This window comes from Globicephala melas, chromosome 19, assembly GCF_963455315.2.
Source record: "Globicephala melas chromosome 19, mGloMel1.2, whole genome shotgun sequence".
Taxonomy (NCBI): domain Eukaryota; kingdom Metazoa; phylum Chordata; class Mammalia; order Artiodactyla; family Delphinidae; genus Globicephala; species Globicephala melas.
The window spans coordinates 8,289,197-8,310,235 of record NC_083332.1 but is presented as its reverse complement, the minus strand read 5'-3'; the positions used below and the strand labels follow the sequence as shown (position 1 = coordinate 8,310,235).

General features: G+C 52.8%; 1 protein-coding gene across 3 annotated transcripts in view; it reads right to left on the bottom strand.

Annotated features, from left to right (window-relative positions):
* Positions 1–559: 559 nt before the first annotated feature.
* SLC8A2 (solute carrier family 8 member A2) overlaps positions 560–21,039 on the bottom strand; it is a 29,940-nt gene continuing 9,460 nt past the window's right edge. The window contains exons 3-10 of one of the 3 annotated variants that reach the window (XM_030873774.3): positions 20,166–20,830; positions 13,945–14,367; positions 9,298–9,401; positions 9,132–9,149; positions 7,692–7,816; positions 7,290–7,389; positions 2,939–3,217; positions 560–1,083 (exon numbers count right to left, since the gene is read on the bottom strand). In XM_030873774.3, the coding sequence (XP_030729634.1) occupies positions 707–1,083; positions 2,939–3,217; positions 7,290–7,389; positions 7,692–7,816; positions 9,132–9,149; positions 9,298–9,401; positions 13,945–14,367; positions 20,166–20,830 (2,091 nt within the window). In that variant the 3' untranslated portion in view covers positions 560–706. Of the gene's footprint in view, positions 1,084–2,938; positions 3,218–7,289; positions 7,390–7,691; positions 7,817–9,131; positions 9,150–9,297; positions 9,402–10,731; positions 11,217–13,944; positions 14,368–20,165; positions 20,831–21,039 lie in introns of those variants that run through there. The other 2 variants (XM_060289770.2, XM_060289771.2) reach the window with 2 other exon arrangements.

Here is a 21,039-nt window from a genome sequence, read left to right as displayed (position 1 = left end):
TACAGGTCCAAAATGTGCCTCCTCCAGCTCTGGAACCCCAAACTTTCCCCTCCCTTCTCCGAGCCTTGAGAATTAGTGTCCTCCCAAGGGCCTGAGTGGAGAAATCAGGGAAGGTGTGCCCCCCTGTGCACACACCCATCTGTTCCTCCCCCATCCCCCGAGGCCCACAGAGCTCCCTGAGGGTTGGGGGAAAGGGCTGAGATCTGTGACCTCCTGGGATGGATCAGCCCCCTCCAAGCCCCCCCCCGCCCCCGCAGGGCTGAGTTCTGAGGCCCTGGGGCACAGGTCCGCGGAAGTGGTGAGGGGGTCCCCTAGAGGAAGGGGGACTTATGGCATGGAGCAAGGCTGGGTGTCTAGGGAGACACATGGGAGACTCTGTAGGGGATTACGGATGAGGGAGGGTTCTCTGGGGAGGGGCCTCGAGGTGGAAATTGCTCCAGTGACAAAGCCAGTAACGAACAGGGACTGACTGGCTGGAGATGCACGTAACTGAGGGGGCTGTTCTTCGCAGGAGGACCTGGGGAGGCTCCCCGAGAGGAAGGGAGGAGGCTGTAAGTGGGGACCGAGGAGAGGGGTAGATGGCTTCCCAGGAGGAAGGGAGGCCGAGTCCCAGGAGAGGAGGCGAATCTCTGGAGGACAGAGGAGAGCCAGTCCAGCACGGAGGCGGTGGTCTCTCGAGGGGCAGGCCGAGTCCCTGGGGAGGACCCTAGAAGCCCCGGATGTGGCAGTAAGCCTCCAGGCTGGCGAAGAGGATGTAGAGGAACCAGAGGCCCAGGAAGAGCGCGGTGGTGGCGAGCTTGGGGCCGCGCGGGCCGCCCAGCTCGCCGCCGATGTGCGGCCGGCGCCGGTACAGCAGCACGGCGATCCCCACGAAGGCGAAGACGGTGAAGAGCGTGACGGAGAAAGCCAGCGTGCCGGTGCGCACCTCGAAGGGGCGGCCCTGCACCGCCCAGTACACGGCGGCCACCGACCAGGCCACGCCCAGGCCCAGGAACACGTTCACGGCGTTGGAGCCCGTCACGTTGCCGATGGATGCGTCGGCGCACTGGTCCTGCAGCGCCGCCACCTTGCTGGCGAACGTGTCTGCAGGGGCAGAGACACCGCGGGTCAGGGGGGGCTCCGTGGGCCCCCCACGAGCATCCGCCTGGCTTCGTCAGTCACTTGCTCCCCAGAGACCCACCAGCACCCCGCTGGCCCAAGGATCCAGACTCCTCACCCCAGTGTCGCGCGGGTCTAGCCTCCCACTCCTGGAGTTCTGTGCCCTTGACCCCACCCAGGGGGCAAAGTCGATCGCCATCTCTGTGCCCGCTGGCTACAGGCCCCGCTGCCTGCTTTCTATAGAACGTGTCTACATCCACTGGGATCCACTACCTACTCTCTGGAACTCAGCGCCTCTCTATGGGACCCCCTGCCTGCTTTCTTTGGGATCTGCTGTCTACTTTCTAGGGAACCCACTGCCTGCTTTCTACGGAATTTGTCTGCGTCCGATGGGATCCACTACCTACTCTCTGGAACTCACCGCCTCCCTCAATGGGACCTGCTGCCTGCTTTCTATGGGACCCACTACATGGTTTCTATCAAGTCCTCACCTTATTTCTATGAGACCCCTATCCCATCACCTGTCTCTTCAATGCCCTGCCACCTTCTTTCTATGGAATCCATCGTCTGGTTTCTACCACTTCCCACCGCCTTAGTTCTATGGGACATCCCATTTGTTGCTTTGGGGGAGGATTCAGTTGACATGTTGAATCTATGGGCCCCCCTGCCTAGTTTCTATTATTCCCCACCGTTGCCTATGTTCTCTGGGGTCTGCTGCTTGCCCTCTACAAGGCTTGCTGCCCGCTTTCTGTGGGACACACACCCCACCTGATTTTTGTGGAATCCACTCTATTCTATGGGGTTTGCTGCCTGCTTTTGCTGGGAATCACTAGCTGTTTCCCATGAACCCACTGCCTGTGTTTCTACAGGCGCAATTATCCCATTGCCACCTGGGTGGACAAAATAAATGTTAGGCCCCAGCCACGTGGCACCCCTTGCCCGCCCATCAGTTCCCCACTTGGCTTCTGTCAAGCATACGGCTTCGCTTCTCTGGCCTCCACCCATTCCTGAACATCTTGCCAAGACTGCAAGTCTCTGTTGCGGAGGGCAGGCTTCACAGACCCATTCACCAATGGTTGCTTTCTACAGGACCCATCACCTGCTGTCTGGGCCTACAGCGCCACCACCTGGCTGGTGAACACATTGATGTGAAAAAGCAAGGTGTCTGCCTCCACGCGTGGTCTCCTCCCTCCTACAGGAATTTCAGTCTCCTCCACCTGGTTTCTAAGGGACCCTCCCTCAGATTTGGGGGAAAGAGGGGGTCACGTACACTGTAGTCTCTGAGGCCTCACTATCTTATTTCCATGGCATCTCCTCCAACATGTGGTTTCTACTCTGACTCTCCTCTTAGTTAAAGCTTTGAGATTCATTGGCCTGGTTCCTATCATGCCCAGCAACAAAGGTCTATGGAATCTTTCATCTGGTTGCTTGGCAGGGGGAGGAAAGGGAAAATGAATATCTTGTTTCTGTGGAACTCACTGCATGGTTTCTATGAAGTTCCCACCTTATTTCTATGGGACCCTCCTTCCAACACCTGTCTCTTCAATGTCCTGCCACTTTCTTTCCCTGGAATCCATCGTCTGGTTTCTACCATTTCCCACCATCTTAATTCTATGGGACATTCCACCTGCTTGCTTTGGGGAGGATTCAATTCACATGTTGAATCCATGGGTTCCCTCCGCCTAGTTCCTATCATACCCACCTGCCTATTTCCAAGGGACCCCACCATATGGGTTCTGTATGATTCCACCACCTTATTTCTGCAGGGCCTTTCTCTTAGGGTCCACCTGCCTGGCTTCTCTGAGACACTCCCCCAACAAGGGGTCTCCTGAGGGGTTACCGGGGATGGAGGTGCCCAGGGCCACGAAGACGACAGCGTTGACAGAGTCCTTGAGGCCAACGGTGCAGCCAAAGTGGGAGGCGAGGTCCCCAATGAGGGCGGTGAGCAGCCCGATGACCAGGATGCAGACACCGAAGCAGGCCCAGCCGTGGCAGTACTCGGTAGGGGGCACGCAGGCGAACAGAACCTTCCAGAACACCGTCAGGAAGTGCATGACGTAGTCAAAGCATGACGGCAGTCGCTCCTCCCGGGACCCGTCCTCCTCCTCCTCCTCGTCCCCTGTGGGCACACGACCCAGCTGGGGCACACACCCATGCCTCCTTCCTCGCCTACAGAGCCCCCCTTTTGTTCAACTTCTAGGCAGCCAGTCCCCAATGAATTGCTTTCCCAGAATCCCTTGCAGCTAAGAGAATGTACGGGCCCAGGTAACAATATTCATTTTCTCAGAATCATTTGAAGCTAGAGGAGGCCATGTGCCCAGATAAAAATATGCAGTTTCCCAGGATCCCTTCTGCTAGGGGTGGCCATGTCCCTAGCTAAAGATATGCCTTTCCCAGAAGCCTTCACAGCTACTGACAGCCAGGTCTGCAGCTAGAAATATTCAGTTCCTCTGATTCATTGCAGCTGACAGTAGCCACATGCTCAGCTAAAGGTGCTCACTTTCCCAGAACCCCCTGAGGCTAGCAACAGCACTGTCCTCAGATAAAAATATTCACTTTCCCAGAATTCCATGCAGCCAACAGCAGTCAGGTCCTCCGCTAAATACGTGGTTTCCCAGAATACCTTGCAGCAGTGGTCGTGTGATCCAGTCTGGCCATGAGACATAAACAGAGGGTTTCTGGAAAGCTCTAGCTTTCCTGATAGGGGTACTGTTGTTATAGATGTGTTTTCTGAGATTTGTAAAGGATGCATCATCCTTAGAGCTGATTGTGTCACCTACTGTGGCCGAATTTGACCCACTTCTGACCTGCAGTGACTTGTGTAATGGGAAAGTGCAAATGAAATGTCTTCCTACCTCACCTGAAACTCATAAGCAGAAAGCAAGGAATGAGAAGCAATGAACACACTTGCGTGTGCCGCGAATTACATCCGGAAGGATGCTGATTAGAAACATTGTCACCCCTGACCAGCTGCTCACGGCAAGTCAGGAAATAAGAGCCAGGCCAGCCACCAAATCCTGAAGCCACTTTCCATGGTCCCACCCAACGGTTCCTTGGAATGTCAGGGAGCATAGGACAGCTGGTGGCAGTGGAGGCAGAGAGAGACTGATGGATTTGGGGATTCGGGTCATACATCCCTTTCCCACTTTTCTAGCTCACTTAGCCACTTGGCTTCTTAAAGAAATAAATGGCTGAATTTGTAAATGCTTAACTAAGTGGTTTGTGAGGCTTCTCGGTTCTGCATGTTGCACCACAAAGAAAATGTTTTTGCTGCGACCCCAAGTAAAATGCAGTTGGAAACTAGAACTGGAAACTCAAATGCAACAGGCACTCTGCCCCTTCCTGCTTCCCTGCTTCCTTTCTTCCTGCCTGGAATATGGACACCTGGAGGTACAGCAGCCGCCCTGCAACCATGAGGACAACACCCGGGAATGGGAAAGAGAAATAAAGAAGGGGCCTGGGCCTTTAATGACACTACTGAGCTGCTGCTAACTCTTGATTGCCTCCTACAGACTTTTTTGTTCCGTGAGAAAAAATAAAGTCTGGTGTGCTTAAGCCACTTACGGTCAAGTTTTCTGTTGTTTGCCACTGAACGCATCCCTGATTGACCATACTGAGACATGGCGGAGGTCAGAGCAGGGAGGACACACTCTTGGGAGGGAGGGGGCTGCTATCACTCCGTCTCTTGGGGCTTCTCCCCGCCCTGCTCCAAATCCTGCCTTGGCTCCCACTGCCCTCAGATCCAGGCCCACACTCCTGAGCCTGGCATTCCAGTACCCACAGGCTCTGGCCTCTGCTGACTTCTCCAGCCTCTCCCATCTAGAGGGAGCCTCACGGGTATGCCTGTGGTTCTGGAGCCGACTCTTTGGTGTCAAACCCTGTGTGATCTTGAATCAGTGTCCTAACCTGTCTGAGCCTCTGAATGTCTATTTGAGAAATGGGAATAATCATCAGACCTGCCTCAAGAGAGGGCTGTGATGACTACACGAGTCAGGCCATATAATGTGCTCTCTATGGGGCCTGGAACATCTCCACTGTGACTGTCATTGTTGAAGGCCCGTTCTGGTGCCTGGGGGTGGGGGGGATTCAAAGATGCCTGAAACCAAGTCCAGCCTGCAAAGAACTTTCCATCGGGAGGTAAAGGAAATACAAAATCACCTCTAAGTGCAAGATGGGACATGATTCAACCCCTAAGGAAGCGAGAACCACCCTTCTTCAGCACCTCAGAAAGCTTTGTGCTCACGTGAGGACCCAAAAGGAACAAAGTACAAAATGACCAAGCCCCAACCCAGATACTCGGGATACGTTCATTAAATGAGTTAGTACAGGAAATGGACTTCAAAGCTGCCTGACACTCAATCTGTCTTCATCGCTGTCATCATCGTGATTATTATTACTGTTATTATTACCATAATGGTTTTATCCTTCCTCTACTACTTCCTCTGATCTAATCGCTTGCTTTCTATAGACCCATGGCCTCCACGACCACCATCTCACACCCACAGTTGCAGTTTCATGCAACCCTCTTACCCTCACTAAGCCCCTAGAGGGACCTCTCTGGCTCCCCACTGTTCTTGAAGCTCAAATTCCTCACCACATCCTCTCAGACCCTGCATGACCCATCTCCTGCCAGTTTTGACAGCCCCAACTCACACCCCATCCCACCCTCTCCCTCTTCCTTCCACAGGCTGTCTCCACTTCCAGGAGTCCCCCTCATTCAAAACACACTCCATGAGGAAAACAAAGAAAAGAAAAAAGCTCCATGGCTCCCCGCTGCACATAAAATGACACCCAAGCCCTCTCCTGTGGCCTCTAAGGCCTTTGGGGCCTGAACCCTGCTCATCTCTCATGCCTCATCCCATGCCTTTTCTTCATGCCTGAAACCAATCGCCCTCCCTAAATGTGCCATAATCTTGCACATTTCCAGACTCTGGTTTTCCCTCTGCCTGGCTCCCTCCTCCTGGCTAACTCTTATTCCTATTTGAAGACTCAGATCAGAAGACTCCTCCTCCAGGAAGCCCTCCCTGACCTTCATGTTGGGTCAGACACCCGATGTGGTCTCCCATAGCTCCCTGGGGACCCCGTCCCAGTCCTGCCCAATCTGGGTTGTCACTCTCTTGTGACAGGTTGTTTCCCCCACCGGACAGTGAGCTCTGTCAGGACAGGTCCCGAGCTGTCATGATCATTTCTTTGTCCCCAGCAATGGCCCTGTATAGGACCGGGTCCAGAGGATCCTTCAGAAGTAGATGTTGGAAGAATGTGGCTTCAGAGGGAGATGCCACTCCATTTCTATTAGGCCTACAATCTGGTGTCTCTAGGCCTGCTACCAGGTACTCTTCCATCCCTGATGCCTGGTTTCTTTTGATCCCACCGACCAGTTTCTTTCCACCCACAATTCCTCGTGTGTTTTCAGTTCCCACCAGCTTGGCCTCCCTGAAGGAAACCTGATGTTATTCAAGGGACAGAAGTCCTGAGTTCCACCCTGGTCCTTTCTGGATTCCCTGAGGGACTTCAGGCCAGTCCCTCTTATGTCTCTTGGCCTCAGTTTCCCCAATTCCTATCACAGATGGCCAGTGTTGACCTCCAAGATTGTCTGTGAATCCATGTCATCATATATCTGGCCACAGGGGGGCAGTGTGAGCCTGTCTGAGGCCTAAGGGGGTGAGAACCCGCTCAGGTGGGAGAGCTAGGTGCCCTGGAGACTGTCTCCATAGCAACAGAGGAACCCAGGCTGTGTGGAGAGGCCATGCCATTTAACCTGTTTCCACCCTCCAATTACTGAGGCCAGGAGAAAGCCCGGGCTGGGATCCCACCGCTTCACAGCTCTCCACCTCCGCCCCTGTCTCCACCAACTTTCTGCGTCTCTGTGTCTACCTGCGTCTCTCTCTCTCTGGCCCTCTGCGTCTTCATTTTCTACACCCTTCATGCTTTCTCCGCATCTCTGTCCTTCTCTGGGATTCTGTGTGCCTCTCTCTCTTATTTGTACACCTTCCCTATCTTTTACTTTGTCTTTCTGTATCTGTTTCTTAGTCTTTTTCTTTGAGTATCTCTGTGCCTTTCCTGTCTTCTTTCTCTTCTCTATTGCTCTCTGTCCTTTTCTCCATGTCACTCTTTCCCTCTCCCTTTCAGTTCTCTTCCTCTGTCTCTCCATCCGTCTCTTCTTTCTTCCTCTCTCCTCCCTTCCCACTTACCTGCGCTCACCGTAATTGCCTCTAAAAACTGCTCTCTCCACGAATGGGTCCCAATCACCAAAGCCAAGTTCGTTTTCTTGATGAGTTTATCCACTGTGTTCTGGGGATGAGAGGGTGGGGAGAGACCATGTTCCATGATCACCCCAGGGCAGCTCCATGAGGGGTACTGGGGATGCGGGCTCACACCCCATGCTCAGGGGTCCTCAACCTTCCATATCCCAGTTCTAGCAAGAAGGGACAAGGGAAGCATGCGCTGTCCATGGTGCTAATGGAGGGACACAGACGTGGCCTCGGACCTTGCTTGCCCTTCCCTTGTGACCCTCATGGTCAATCCCCTCCTGGACTCTCCCCAAGGAAATGACCCAGGCAAGACTCCAGGAAGGTGAGGTCCCAGAAAATCACCTTAAAATCATACGACTCCTCAATGATGACCTCCAGTCGACAGTTTTCCCCAAGAACCGGCTTGCCCATTTCTGCTATCCTCCGAGCCTCTTCCTCCTCAGCCGTCAGTTTCCTGTCCCCATCCCCTGCAGCACGAGGGATGGGAGTTAGACTCCAAGGAGACCTACCTACCTGGGCCTGCGATGCCTTTACTGCCTGTTCCCACTGATAAAGAAAACCCTGTCTTTCCCCAACCTGAGAGCCAGCTCCCATGGGCTGGTCCACGAAGTTCAGTTGGTGGGCTCTGAGGTTCATGTGGTGGGGGCTGTGTGACCTAAGACAATACCTTAGTCTCTCTGTGCCTCCGAGTTCATATCTGTAAAATGGGCACAATAACAGTACCTACGTCATAGGGTGGTTTCCTATTAACTCCTAGTTAAAGGAGTTAATTCATGTGAAGTGCTTAGAAGAGTGCCTGGCTCACAATAACCAAAAATGTTACTTTATTATTATCATTATCATATTATTATCATTACTATCACCACCCTGTGGAAGAGGCCTGGTCTTTATATCCAAGCTCTGAAAACATCCTAGAGTGTGTCTGAGGTGGTGAGGAGAGAGGGGGATTCCCGATTTTGGTACAAATCTTGGACCCAGAACCATCTACAGTTGGCTCTGGGCTCATTGACCTCCCCAAAGTATGTTGATCCTTTGCTCCAAGCCCGGCAACAAACCAATCCTAACTCTCATAAGAAAGCCACCCGCCAACCAGGAACAGTCTCAGAAAACTACGCCTGAGTGAGAAATGACTTTTATTGTGTTAAGTTACAGAGATTTAGGGGCCTGTTTGTTATAGTAGCTTGTATCACTTACCTTGACTAATATAATCTTCAGTCTATCCTTAATCTTAACCCCAAACCCCAATTCTGATCTCAGCTCCAAAACCACTCTGTCACTTTCTCCAAGCCCCTGACCCTAGTCCCAACTCTCACCCCAATCTCTGACCTTGGCCCCAACTCTACCCTCAAATTCCTCAAACTCACCTCAAATTCCAACCTTAGCTTTGACCTAAATCTGACCCCAGTTCTAATCAGATCCCACCACAAACCCAGAAGCCAATCTCCGTCTTAATGCTAGCTTTGACCCAGTTCCTAATACTGACCCCAAATCCCAACCTCAACCCAGTCCTAACCAACCTCAAACCTGATTCCCTCGGACCCTACCAGAAACCCAAGCTGGGGACTTCCTGCCCCCCACGATCTTAACTACAACCAAAACATGATCTGGGCCTTTAAGCTTCTGTCACCCCCCCATTCACACATGTTCCACCAAATTTATCACACCTGCAACCTGCCTCAAACCTGACCTTGAGGGGAACTTAAGGCACTGACCCACCCCCAAGACCCTCCCTCCGGTGCCCCCCCCCCCCCCCCGCCAAAGTCTGGAAGTAACTCCACTCACCTTGACTGAGTAGCAGAGCTGGGGAGAGACAGAGACAGGGAGAGGGTGAGATCTTCCCTGGGAGGCTCAGGTCCACGAGCTTGAAGGATTGCCCACAACTGAGCCTCCAGGGGTCCCCCCGCCCTGGAGCCCTTACCTCTCCCACAGCCCACCCGTCGCCCCTTACCTGAAATCCCTCGCTTAAGCCACTGCGGCTGGCCCAGCTCGATGAAGAAATTATCCTTCTTCTCATATTCCTCATCATCAACTATCTTCACCTGAAGAGTTTTCCTGAGCAGAGAGGGAGAGCACGCAGCGTAAGACTCCCTCCCCCTGAATCACCAATAACTCGCACGTTAGCCACCCGGTTTCTTGAGCACTCGCTCCATCTCAGGCTCTGGAATCTCATTCAATGTTCACAACAACCCTTGGGGGGAAGGCTCTCTTATTATCCCCATTTTACAGAAACGAGCTCAGAAGCATCTGACGAAGCTGCGTTTGTATTCAGTATCAAGCTCAGGGATTCCGATAAAACCTAGGTTAGATTGGGTGCTTCCTCTGCTCGGAACGTTCACCTGGCTCTCATCTCACCCAGGATAAGAGCCAAAGACCCAAGAATGGCCCCCAAGAACCCCTGCCATCCGGCCCTTGTGCCCTTTCTGGCCTCCCAGCCCTCTCGCCCTCGCTCACTCCCTCCAGCAACGCTGGCCTCCTCGCTGTTCCTTGAACCTACCAGGCCTGCTTGTGCCTCAGGGCCTTTGCACCGGCTGTTCACTCGGTTTCCCCATGCTCACTCCCTCAGCTCCTCCAGCTCTCTGTTCAAACTTTATCTTCTTTCTCAATGAGACCCACTCCCACCGCATTCTTTAATATTGAAATCCATCCCTACCCCTACCCCAGAACGCTTGGCCCCCTTCCCCTGCTCTATGTCTTCCTTGTTCCAGATTATCTTCTAACACACCGTCTAATGTGTTTATTTTGTTTATTGTTTGCCATTTGCCTCTTCACATTAAAATGTAAGTTCCACCAGGGCAGTGATTTTTGTTCATTTATGTTCTTTGCTGTATCCCCAACACCTAGAACAGGGCCTGGCATATAGTGTGCCCTCCCTAAACAGTTGTTCGCTCAAAATTTTCAGTCCGGGAGACCCTTGGCTTCCTGTTCCCTGTCCTGACCACATTCGGAGGTGCAACAGAGGGCTAATTGCTTTTCTCTGCATCCCTGCTGCCATGGTAACCAGGACGGTGGGCGGGGGAGAAACAGCCAAAAGTTATCCATCCCTTTCAGGCACACAACCGACCCCGCCTCGATTACGAAGACCCACAACCCCCCAAAGCCCACAGCTCTGCCACTAGCAGCTCTTTCAGCTGTAGGAACCACAAGGCCTGGCCCCAGAACCCAGAAACACAAACACCCAGCCCACGCAGTCACCCAGCAGAGGAAGCACAGCCGGTCACACCGCCCACACCCACGCACCATCATACCCCGCAGCCATTCCCTATGCAGTGGCAAAATCACATGGACCAGATGCCAACTAGCACGACACCCCCTCCGCAGCCTGGGTGACATCACCAACGTGTGAGACCCCTGCTGTGGTTCCATGTAGAGTCTCCTTCCTTACATCTCACTCTTTATGCCTCTTGGTGTCTGTTTATTCCCTTCAACTTCTCTCTCTGCATCACAGTCTCTCAATCTTCCTTTGTCTCTCTGCCCATCTGTCAGCCTCTCTGTGTCTCTCTCTCCATCTCTCTGATCTTCTCTGTCTCAGTCTCTCCCCAGCTCTCTGCCTTTCTTTCTCTGTTCTCCTCTTCCCATCTCCGTCTGTCAGTGTCAGAGAGACTGAATGGAACACAATGGGATAGCCAAAGTCAACACCATCTAAGCAAAGGGGTCTCAATCAACAGACCTATCTCAACACACGCACGCACAGGACACAGTGACACCCATGCAAAGACAGACGCACACAAGACGGTCACGTGGAGACATACGCCTACTTCCACCTTCACCCACTCCCAGTCTCAAGATATTTAAAATTTTCTGTGGGTGGAAAACATGGGTGCCCCCCACCTCAGGAGTGGGCTGGGAGCTGTCCGCGGTGCTGAAACACCAGAGCAAGGAGGGGGTCTCCTGACACACAGACAGCTATTGACACGTTGACACACTGACAGGGTGATACACACACACCTCCGACGCTCACTCTCTCGCAGACACGCCGTGATCCTCTGACACGCAGTGACTGACACGCAGTGACACACGCGCCAACTGGCGCCCAGACAAGTGTGCCCTCATGGGGCCCAAAAGGAGGAGAAACCCAACTAGCAAGGGACAGCAAGAGGGACTCGAGCTACGCAAGGGCAGGACTTCCTGAGATCAAAGGAAGCAGCCTTAGGAGTATGGGATTAACGGATACACACCATTAATATATAACATAGATAAACAACAAGGATTTACTGTAGAGCACAAGGAACTATATTCAATATCCTGTAATAATCTATAATGGAAAAGAATCTGAGAAATAATACATATATATACATATACATGGACCTGAATCACTTAGCTGTACATCTGAAACTAACAACTATAGTTCAAATAAAAACGAATTAATTATTTTTTAAAAAGGAAACAGCCTTCCTCCCCAGCCTGACATTTTGTCATCCTCACGCCTGCCCTCCTCGTTTCCTGGGCACTCCACTCTAATTTCAGACCCAGTCTCTTTCTTATCCCGTCTCCCATCCTCTCTTGCTGACCCAAACTCTTTTCTCTCTGTAGCATCAGAAGGACCTTTCCTTCCCTGAGTCCCACTGAGTTCCTCTCAGTGAGAAGAACGTCTCTCTTTATCTCCGCTGCGTCTCTCTTCCTTTTACTCTTCCTCCATCCCAGTCTCCCAATCCCGTGTTCCCTCTCTTGATGGGTCTCTGTCACTCAGTTTCTGGCTTCCTTGGTATCCATCTCTAAGTTTGTGTCTTTCTGTCTCTCTCGTGCTCTCTCTCTCTTCTCTGTTTCTCTCTCTGACTCTCCCTTACTCTGGCTCTGTCTCTCTTTCGCTAGGTCTCTTCTGTCTCTGGGTGCCTCTCTGTCTGTCTCTCTCTCTTGCATATCTCCCCGACACCCCATCTCTGGGTGTCTCTCTTCCATCTCTGTGTTGATCCTGCCTGGGGCCAGCCCTCCAGCCCAGCTTCTTGGAAGCATCTCTAATTAGCGCCTGCCCGTCAGAGGAAGGATGTGTTTCCCTAAACGCTAATTTCCTGTTCTCCCTCTCCTGAAGCCACAGCTGGAAGCTTGGGCGGGGGTGGGGGACAGAGGGTGTCCCAGCCTGGGGAAGCCATGCGGGGGAGGAGAGGGCTTGTGGGTTTGTGGTGGCAGGCGGGAAGTTGGTTGGAAGCGATAGACTACAAGAAGGACTGGAACAAGTAGAAAGATAACGCCCTCCATCCCCTCGGCCTCTTGGGTGTGAGACATGGGGCCTGGAATGGTGCCCTCAGCCCCCAAGCTAAGTTCTCAACCCAAGTCAGACAGAGAGAGAGATGGAAAGGTATGGAGAGTTCGTGACTGAAATACAACCCGAGTCAGAGAGCTAGCTAGATACTGGGGACAGAGATCTAGAGACTAACAGAAACCCAGAGGGGAGATGCCAGGAGCGAGAGACGCAGAGACGCAAACGGAGAGATGGAGAGATAGAGCAGTGAGAAGCTGAGCGGGAGGCCTAGCCACAGAAGTGGGGAGGGAGAGGGAAGGGGAGCGCGGTGGGGGCTCTGCTAGGTGGGAGGAGCGTGGGCGGCAGGAGGAGAGAGACAGACTGGCGTGCGGGGGCGGAAGGGAGCGGGCAAAGGAAGGGAGACACCTTCTGCATCCCAGGCAGGCGGGGGGTGGGGGGCGGGGGGGAGGAGGAGGGGGAGGGGATGTGAGGCTGCAGGCACACATGGGGGGAACTCGGGCATCTGTGTAAGGGGTGGCCGGGTGTCTGGGCGTGAGAACAGCCCTGACTCTGTGTCTTTGACTTTGTGTGTCCGTATGTGCCGGTGTGCGTGTTGGTTGTGTCTGTGTGTCTACATACTTATTCCTGTGTATCCAGCTCACCTCCCAAGATTCCACCCCACCCTCCCAAATCCCAGCCCTCCAGTTTCCCGTGTGTCTTCCTAGGCCCCCATATTCCTACTCGGCCTCTTCCCAAAGCCTCTCCCACATTCCTCTTAGGTCTCCTGCTATTTCCCCAGGTTCTTCCGCCTACCCAATAGCTTCACCCCTTCCCCCATCCACCTCCTCAGTCTCTGCCCCATCTCCTTAGACCCCCCCCCTCTAATGTCCTTGTCCTTTTCCCTGAGTCCCTACCCAGACCCCACTCGCCCTCCATTTCCATAGACACCTTCCCACCTCGAAAGGAACCTCAGGCCACACTCCTCCATTCTACAAATTAAGCCTTCCACATTCCTCTCCCCAGGCCCCATCCTATTTCCTCTCCTCTCTCCTCACTTGGCCTTTCTTCCTGATGTCCCACTCTCCTCTCCCCAAACCTGCCCAGTTCTCCCAAGCCCCGCCCACATCCAGTCCCAACACCTTGGCCACGCCCCGTCACTCCAGTCTCCTCCCTCCTCTCCCCTGTCTCACCTCTTCCCTGGGCCCTGCCCCACTTGCCCTGACCTCTCCGTTTCAAGAGCAAGGCTCCATCAAGGCCCCACCCCTTTCCAAGACCACGCCTCTCCTAGGTCCACCCACTTCTCGACCTCGCCCATCCAGGCCCCGCCCCGCCCGGGCACAGTCCCATCCTGTTCCCGCCCCTCTCGCGGGCCGCGCTCGGTCTGCCCCGGCCGGCGGACTGCCGGACCGGCGCGCTCACATGGTCTCGTCGTCGCCGAACTCGAGCTCGCCGCACGCGTCCTCGTAGTGCACGCCGCCGCCGCGCGCCGTCCCGTCCACTGTGCGGTAGGGGAGGCGCACGGTGCCGCGCGCGCCCGAGCTGCGCACGACGCGCACGTCCACGGTGCCCATGCACTCGCTCACGTGCAGCAGGCGGTCCTGGAAGGAGAAGATGCCCGCGTGGTCGTCGTCCAGGATGGTGACGGTGGCCAACAGAGGCGCCACCAGCCGCCCCTTGGGCCGCCCGCCGCCGTCGGGCTCGAACATGCCCTGCGCGTCGCCCACGCGCAGGTTCAGCAGCCGCACGAAGAAGTGCTCGTCCTCCTCGAAGATGTCGTCGTCGATGATGCCGATACGCAGCTCCTTCAGTGTCTCGCCCGGCTTGAACACCAGCGTGCCCTCGCTGCGGTGGAGGAGAGGGGAAAGAAAGGGGTGAAGGTCGCTCAAAGGCTGTGGGGGAGGTGGGAGGAGTCAGGGGGGCCTCCTAGAGGAGGGGGCCGCACCACGGAAGAACTTACAAATATAATGGTGGACAGGCATTAAACAAGTAATACTGAGGGGGAATGAGGGTGGGCTTCTCCGGGGCAGGAGATGCAGAGGGAGAACAAGACAGAGTTGGTCCCTCCCAACATCATCATCTGATGATGAAGGTCAGATCAGGGCAGGCTTCATGGGAGAAGATTTAGTGGGCAGGAGAGCTCCAGGCAGAGGGAACAGCACATGCAAAGTCCCAGGGTGGAGAGGGAGCCTGGAGTGGTCCACAGCCATGCTTCTCCAACCTCCAGGTGCACACGAATTCCCTGGGGCATCTTGTTAAAATGCAGATTCTGGTTCAGTAGCACCAGGGTTTCAAGACTCTGCAGTTTTAGTTAGCGCCCAAGGGATGTGAATGGTTCTGGTACATGGACCACGCTTTCAGTAGCAGGGACATAGGGCCCAGAATTGACCTTGCCATGCTTCTCATAAAAACCATTCTGTGCTCCCAGGTATCCCCAAGAGAAAGTCCACACTCCTTAACTTGGCATCATTCAGTCATTCAACATACACTCCCAGAGTAACTGCTGGGCAATGCTGGGAACATGGGAACAGCCCCACGGCAGAGCCATATCACAGCGACAATTACACATCTAGGGACTTAATTACAGTTCATTCATCCAACAAACACCAGGCACTGTTCTTAGTGTTGGGGAAACAGCAGCAAACCAGATCAGAGAAAAATCCTTGCCCTGGTGGAGCTTCTGTTCCAGTGCAGGAGATGAATAATAAAACATATAATGTCAGGTGGTGATGATGCTCTGGAGAAAATAGAGGAAGGAGGGTAGAGAGTGAGGAGAAGGGGCTGTGTTAGCGTGGTCAGGGAAAGCTTTTCTGAGGAGGTGACATCTGAGCAGAGGCCTGAGGAAGGGAGCCACGTGGAGGATATCTGGGGAAGAGTATTCCTGTAAAGGGAACAGCCAGTGCAAATGTCCTGAGGCAGGAGTGAGCCTGGAGTGTTTGAGGAACACCAGGGAGGCCAGTGTGGCTGCAGCTGAGGGAGCAGGGGGAACAGGGGCAGATGTCATGGGGCCTTGGTGGGCCATGGTGAGGACTTTGGCCTTTACTCCAAGTGAGATGGGAACCATGGGAGGCCTCCGAGCAGAGGAGGGACGTGAACTGGCTTAGGTTTAAAAGAGCGTCAGTTGTGTGACTCTCTAAAGCACATGCAAGATGTTCTATTATGGGGTGGGGGAGGGAACGAGGCAGGGCCTGAGACAGGGTGAAACTTTGAGGGAACAGGGAATGAGTGGGCTCCTCCTGGCAGGGCTGCAGACATCAAAATGACTCTGGGATGTTAACAGATGTCAAAAGTCTATAATATCCCCCCACATCCCTCTGTGGGAGGGGAAGAGGGACCCCAAGATTCTGGCAGAGGTAGAACTGGATGACAAGATCTGGATGGAGGGAACAAGGCCTCCCTGTTGGGGCAGCCGTCAGCCTAGGGGCGCTATCCATGGTGGCTAAGGCACCCGGCTGGGTGGGCCGACCTGTGCCAGCTGTGGGATCTCCAGGCAGTTAGGATTCTGCAACCCTCTAAGCCTCGGTTTCCTCATCTGTAAAATGGAGGTAATAACCCTGTCTACCTCATGGTAGTGTTACAAGGATTGAGTTAATACAGGGGAAACACTCAACAAAAGTTAGCTAGTGATATTTGCACTAGCAAACTAGTGAGTCCTAAAGTAATGGCATGTTAGAAGTGGACACTTAAGGGATAGTAGAATGTTGGGCTTTTAGCACCATCTTTACGAAACGGTTAACCTGGACATCACCAGTAATGGGACACGTGGGCGTCATGTGCCTCCCGGCACCATGCACCAAGGAGGGCACAGCATCACCTCCACGGAGTCCTGCCAAAGTGCATCACCTGAATCTAACTATGAGAAAATATTAGGTGAACCCAAATTGAGGCTTGTTCTAGTAAGCGGTCTAACGTCTTCAAAAGTGTCAGGGTCATGAAAGTCATGCAAAGGCTGAGGGATCGATCCAGACTGAAGAAGGTGAAAGAGACATGACGACCAAATGCACCTTGTGGTTCCAGATTGGATGGGAAGAGAGGGAGTGAAGACACAGCCATGAAAGGTGAGATAGGGACAACCGGGGAAATGCAAACATAGACTGTAGATGGGATCATAATATTGATTCAGTATCAGATGTCCTAAGTGTGATCATCGTACTGTGATAATGGAGGAGAATATCATTATTCTTAGCAGATGCACACTTATGTTTATGGGTGAATGGCCATGCTGCCTGCAACTCTAATAAGGTGCCACAGTTATTAATATTATTATATATTTTTCTAAAACAAACTTATGGTTACCAAAGGGGAAGGGTGGGGGGGAAGGACAAATTAGGAGTTTGGGATTAATATACACTACTATACATAAAACAGATAATCAACAAGGACCTACTGTATAGCACAGGAAACTCAATATTCTGTCATCACCTATATAGGAAAAGAATCTGAAAAAGAATGGATATATGTATATGTATAACTGAACCACTTTGCTGTACACCCAAAACTAACACAACATTGTAAATCAACTATACTCCAATATAAAATAAAAATTAAAAAATAGAGTAGCATCTCAATAAACATATTATTATATTATTATATATTAGAGAGAGTGAACGCACACAGGACAAAATAGGAACAATTGGTGAATCTGGGTGGAGGTTACATGAGGGCTCGCCAGACTATATTTGCAGCCCTTCTGTAGGTGTGAAATTTTTCAAAATAAAAAGTTGGGGAGAATCTGCCTGCCAATGCAGGGGACACGGATTCGAGCCCTGGTCCGGGAAGATTCCACATGCCGCGAAGCAACTAAGCCCGTGCTCCACAACAAGAGAAGCCACCGCAACGAGAAGTCCGCATGCTGCAACGAAGAGTAGCCCCGCTCGCCGCAACTAGAGAAAGCCCGCGCACGGCAATGAAGACCCAATGCAGCCAATAAATAAATAAGTAAATGAAGAAAAAAGAAAGTTGGGGAGAAAAAGAACATGCGGATTTTAGAAACCAGATATCAGAATCATAGAAGGCTAGGTTCACAGGACTCATATTCCAATACTGGGTGCACAAAATCTGAGAAAATGAAAATCTTAGAACCATCAGATCAGAGACTGGTTGGGGTACAGATTAGAATATCAAAATGTGGGAAACCTGGAATCTTAGAATTTTAGACCCTTAGCATGTTAGGATTATAGGGGCTTAAATCTCAGAGTCTTGGAAGAGCTGTGCGGTTTGGGGGCCTCAGAGATCATTATTAATTTGGAGAAACTAAGACCCCACAGGACCACCATAGCCTAGTGATACCTGTGGGCAAATTAGAAAACGGCTCCCCTTCTTCAAGACACTATTTCCACGAATCTGGAAATTGTCCTAATAGACATAGAAATCTACAATGTCCACTATACGAATAGCGCTTTCTTAGATGTGCTGCTCTTATGCAGTGCACAACCTCAACAACTGTACGTGACAGCCCTGTCTGCCCAGACTGAGGCAGGAACTTACACAAGGAACAGGGGGCAGGGCTAAGCTTGTACTGGAGCCCAGGTGTCCTCCCTCCCAGTCCTGGACCTAAGCTGCCTTGATAAACGATGCCAGGCCTGTGAATATCAACTGCGTTGGGAGAACAGGGATGGGTAGGAAGGTGTCAACTCTTCCTGGCTCTTTGGTTCCACCACTGAACAGCATTTACTCCTTCACTTCAAACATCTTCATGACGTCATTGGCAGGTGAGAAGGCAGCCTCTGATCCCAGCAGGTGACACGTGTACTCACTTCCTTCTGCAAAGGCTTGGGGCTTTGATGGGGGCAATGCAGACCCAGAGGTGTGGGTAGGAGGGGAATGGTGGATAGACTGAGTCACAGCAAGCCCCCAAGTAGTGGATACCTTTTCTTCAGTCGAAGGAGGCTGGAGATGTAGGATGGGCAGAGAGGATGGAGGGAGGAGGTCATGGGTGACCAAAGGGATCCCATGCTACAGGATGATGGAACAAAGATCCGTGAACAGTTGTGCTCCACTCAGGGAAGGCTGCGGAGGGGCAGGGTAGGAGAGGTGGATGAGGATGGGCAGGCTAAAGGATCCTGGACTGACTGAGGTGGAGGGAATGACCTACAAATGTCCAAAGCAGTGGAAAGATATGTAGATATGATGGGGCAGAGGGGAGCCTGGGCTACCAAAGGTCTTTGCTGAGGCACAGTGGTGGAACTAAAGCTCTGTGAAACAGGGACCTCAATCCCAGAAAGAGAAGAGTTCGCGGATGAGGGGCTGGCTGCTGCATGATGGCAGAACCAAAGATCTGTGAACAGTTCAGCTTCGACTTAGCAGGTGGAACCCATGAAAAGCTCGGCCATCAACACTCTCTCCTGTATTCTGCTTTATTTTTCTTCACTGTTCTTACCACTCCCTGATATTTTAAGGTATTGAATTATACTTTCTAATGGCCTGTCTTTCCCATGAGAATGTCAGCTGCATTGGGGCAGGGACTTTTATGTCTTTCATTTACTGCTGGTCTCCATTGCCCAGATTCATTTCTGGCACATAGAAGACACACAATAAATGCTATTATTATAGGAAATCATGGGAGACTTGCGCATCAGTTAACATAACAAAACATACTGTAAACCTATAATTCCTGAAAGAGTGTGGTATGGACAGAACTACAAATACATAAAGAATTTTGTGGTCCCATGAGAACACAGCAGTTATCTATCTTCTTTACTGTTCTCTGTCGAGCCTCTTAAAAAAGCATCTGTCAGATGGATAAACAACAAGGTCTTACTGTATAGCACAGGGAACTATATTCAATATCCTGTGATAAGCCATAATGGAAAAGAATATGAAAAACAATGTATATGTATATATAACTGAGTCACTTTGCTGTACAGCAGAAGTTAACACAACATTGCAAATCAACTATATTTCAATAATTTTTTTAAAAAAGCATCTGGCACCTAGTAGGCGTGCAGTAGGAGTTGCTGAACAAGATCACAGTTCTGCTCAAAGAGGGGTGAGGAGAGGGACTGGGGCAGTGAGACACAGGAGGGTGCAAAGAGTGGGTAGCTTTATGGTGGAACCAAAGACCCAAAGACAATTTGGACACTGTCTGTCTTCTTATCCCACTTCATTTTCCCCCATCACCTGATGTTTTTATATGTTTCATAGTTTATAACCTTATTGCAACTTGAGGGTAGGGACCTTAGCTCTCTTGTTCACCGGGGTATACACCTGGCATATAGTAGGTGCTCAATAAACATTTTTACTTTAATAATGGTGTGTGGGAGGGTACTTGTTTTACCAGGTATGATACATATAATGGAGTTATAATAATGAACACAGTGGAGTGTCAGGCACAAGAATGCACGGGTAGAGCATGGACATGGGAGGAGCAGCCTGTGGTAGATGGACAGCCACCGCTGTCTGCCTTGTCCAGCAGCGTTTGCCAAATGCCTAGAACAGTGCCTGGTACAAAGTAAACTCTCAAGAGTGAATGAATGAATGAATACTGCAGGTCTGCCCATAGCAAAGTAAGGATGGGCGCCAGAGGTAGCCAGGAGACTGGGGAGCCTGGAGGCCGCTGGATGGCGGAACCTATGACCTTCGAACAGCCAGCCCTCCCTGCCCAGCCACTCCAGGCAGGCCGAGGAGCACTGCCCGGGACCCACCTGTACTCATAGTCGGAGCCGGCCTTGGCGGAGCCGTCCTCCGTGCGGTAGTCCACGTAGAAGGTGCTGTTGCCCTCGCCGCCTTGGCAGGTGACGGACAGCAGCACGGAGCCACAGTTCTCCAGGCAGTGGTAGAGGCTGGGCTCAAAGAAGATGCGGCTGGCGCCGTCGTCCTCGTCCTCGCCGGGGCCCTCGGCCGAGGTGGCCCTGCGCGAAGCGTCCACCGCGTGTCGCCGCAGCACGTTGCCCGCGCCCGTCATAAGCCGCGTGGCCTGGATGCGGTAGAAGGCGCGGCTCTTCTGCTGGTGCAGCAGCGCGTAGTAGTTGGCAATGCCCACCAGCTGCTCCAGGTCCTTGTCCGGGTGCTTCTGCTTGAGGTCCTTGAGGATCTGGATGACCTCGCGGCGGCTGGCGTCCAGCTCGCGGGCCTCGGCGGGCCCCGGGCCCAGGCCGCCCACCTCGCCCGGCGCCTCGGCGCCCAAGAACGTGCCGTCCAGCTCGATGCTCTTGGGGGGGTCGCCCTCGGCGCCGATGATGATGCCGCTGCGCGGGTCGGTGCGGTAGCGCTTGTACACGTACTTGTAGAAGAGCAGCCGCTTGTCAGCCATCCAGGCGAACACCACGCACACCGGGAAGAAGACGAGGGTCAGCAGCGCCTCCCACACCTGCGGGCGGCCCCGCGGGTCAGGACCGCCGCGCCGGGAGGGGGCGCGTTCGTAGCCGGCCCGCCGCCTCCCGGCGCCTCTCTTCCCAGAGCCCCGTCCCGGCCACCACCCGGCGCTCCCCGCGTCTCTCGCCTGCATCTGTCCGCATCTGGCCTTCTGTCTCTTCCTCTCTCCTGTCTCTCTTCATCTCTGCCTCTCCGCCTTTCTCT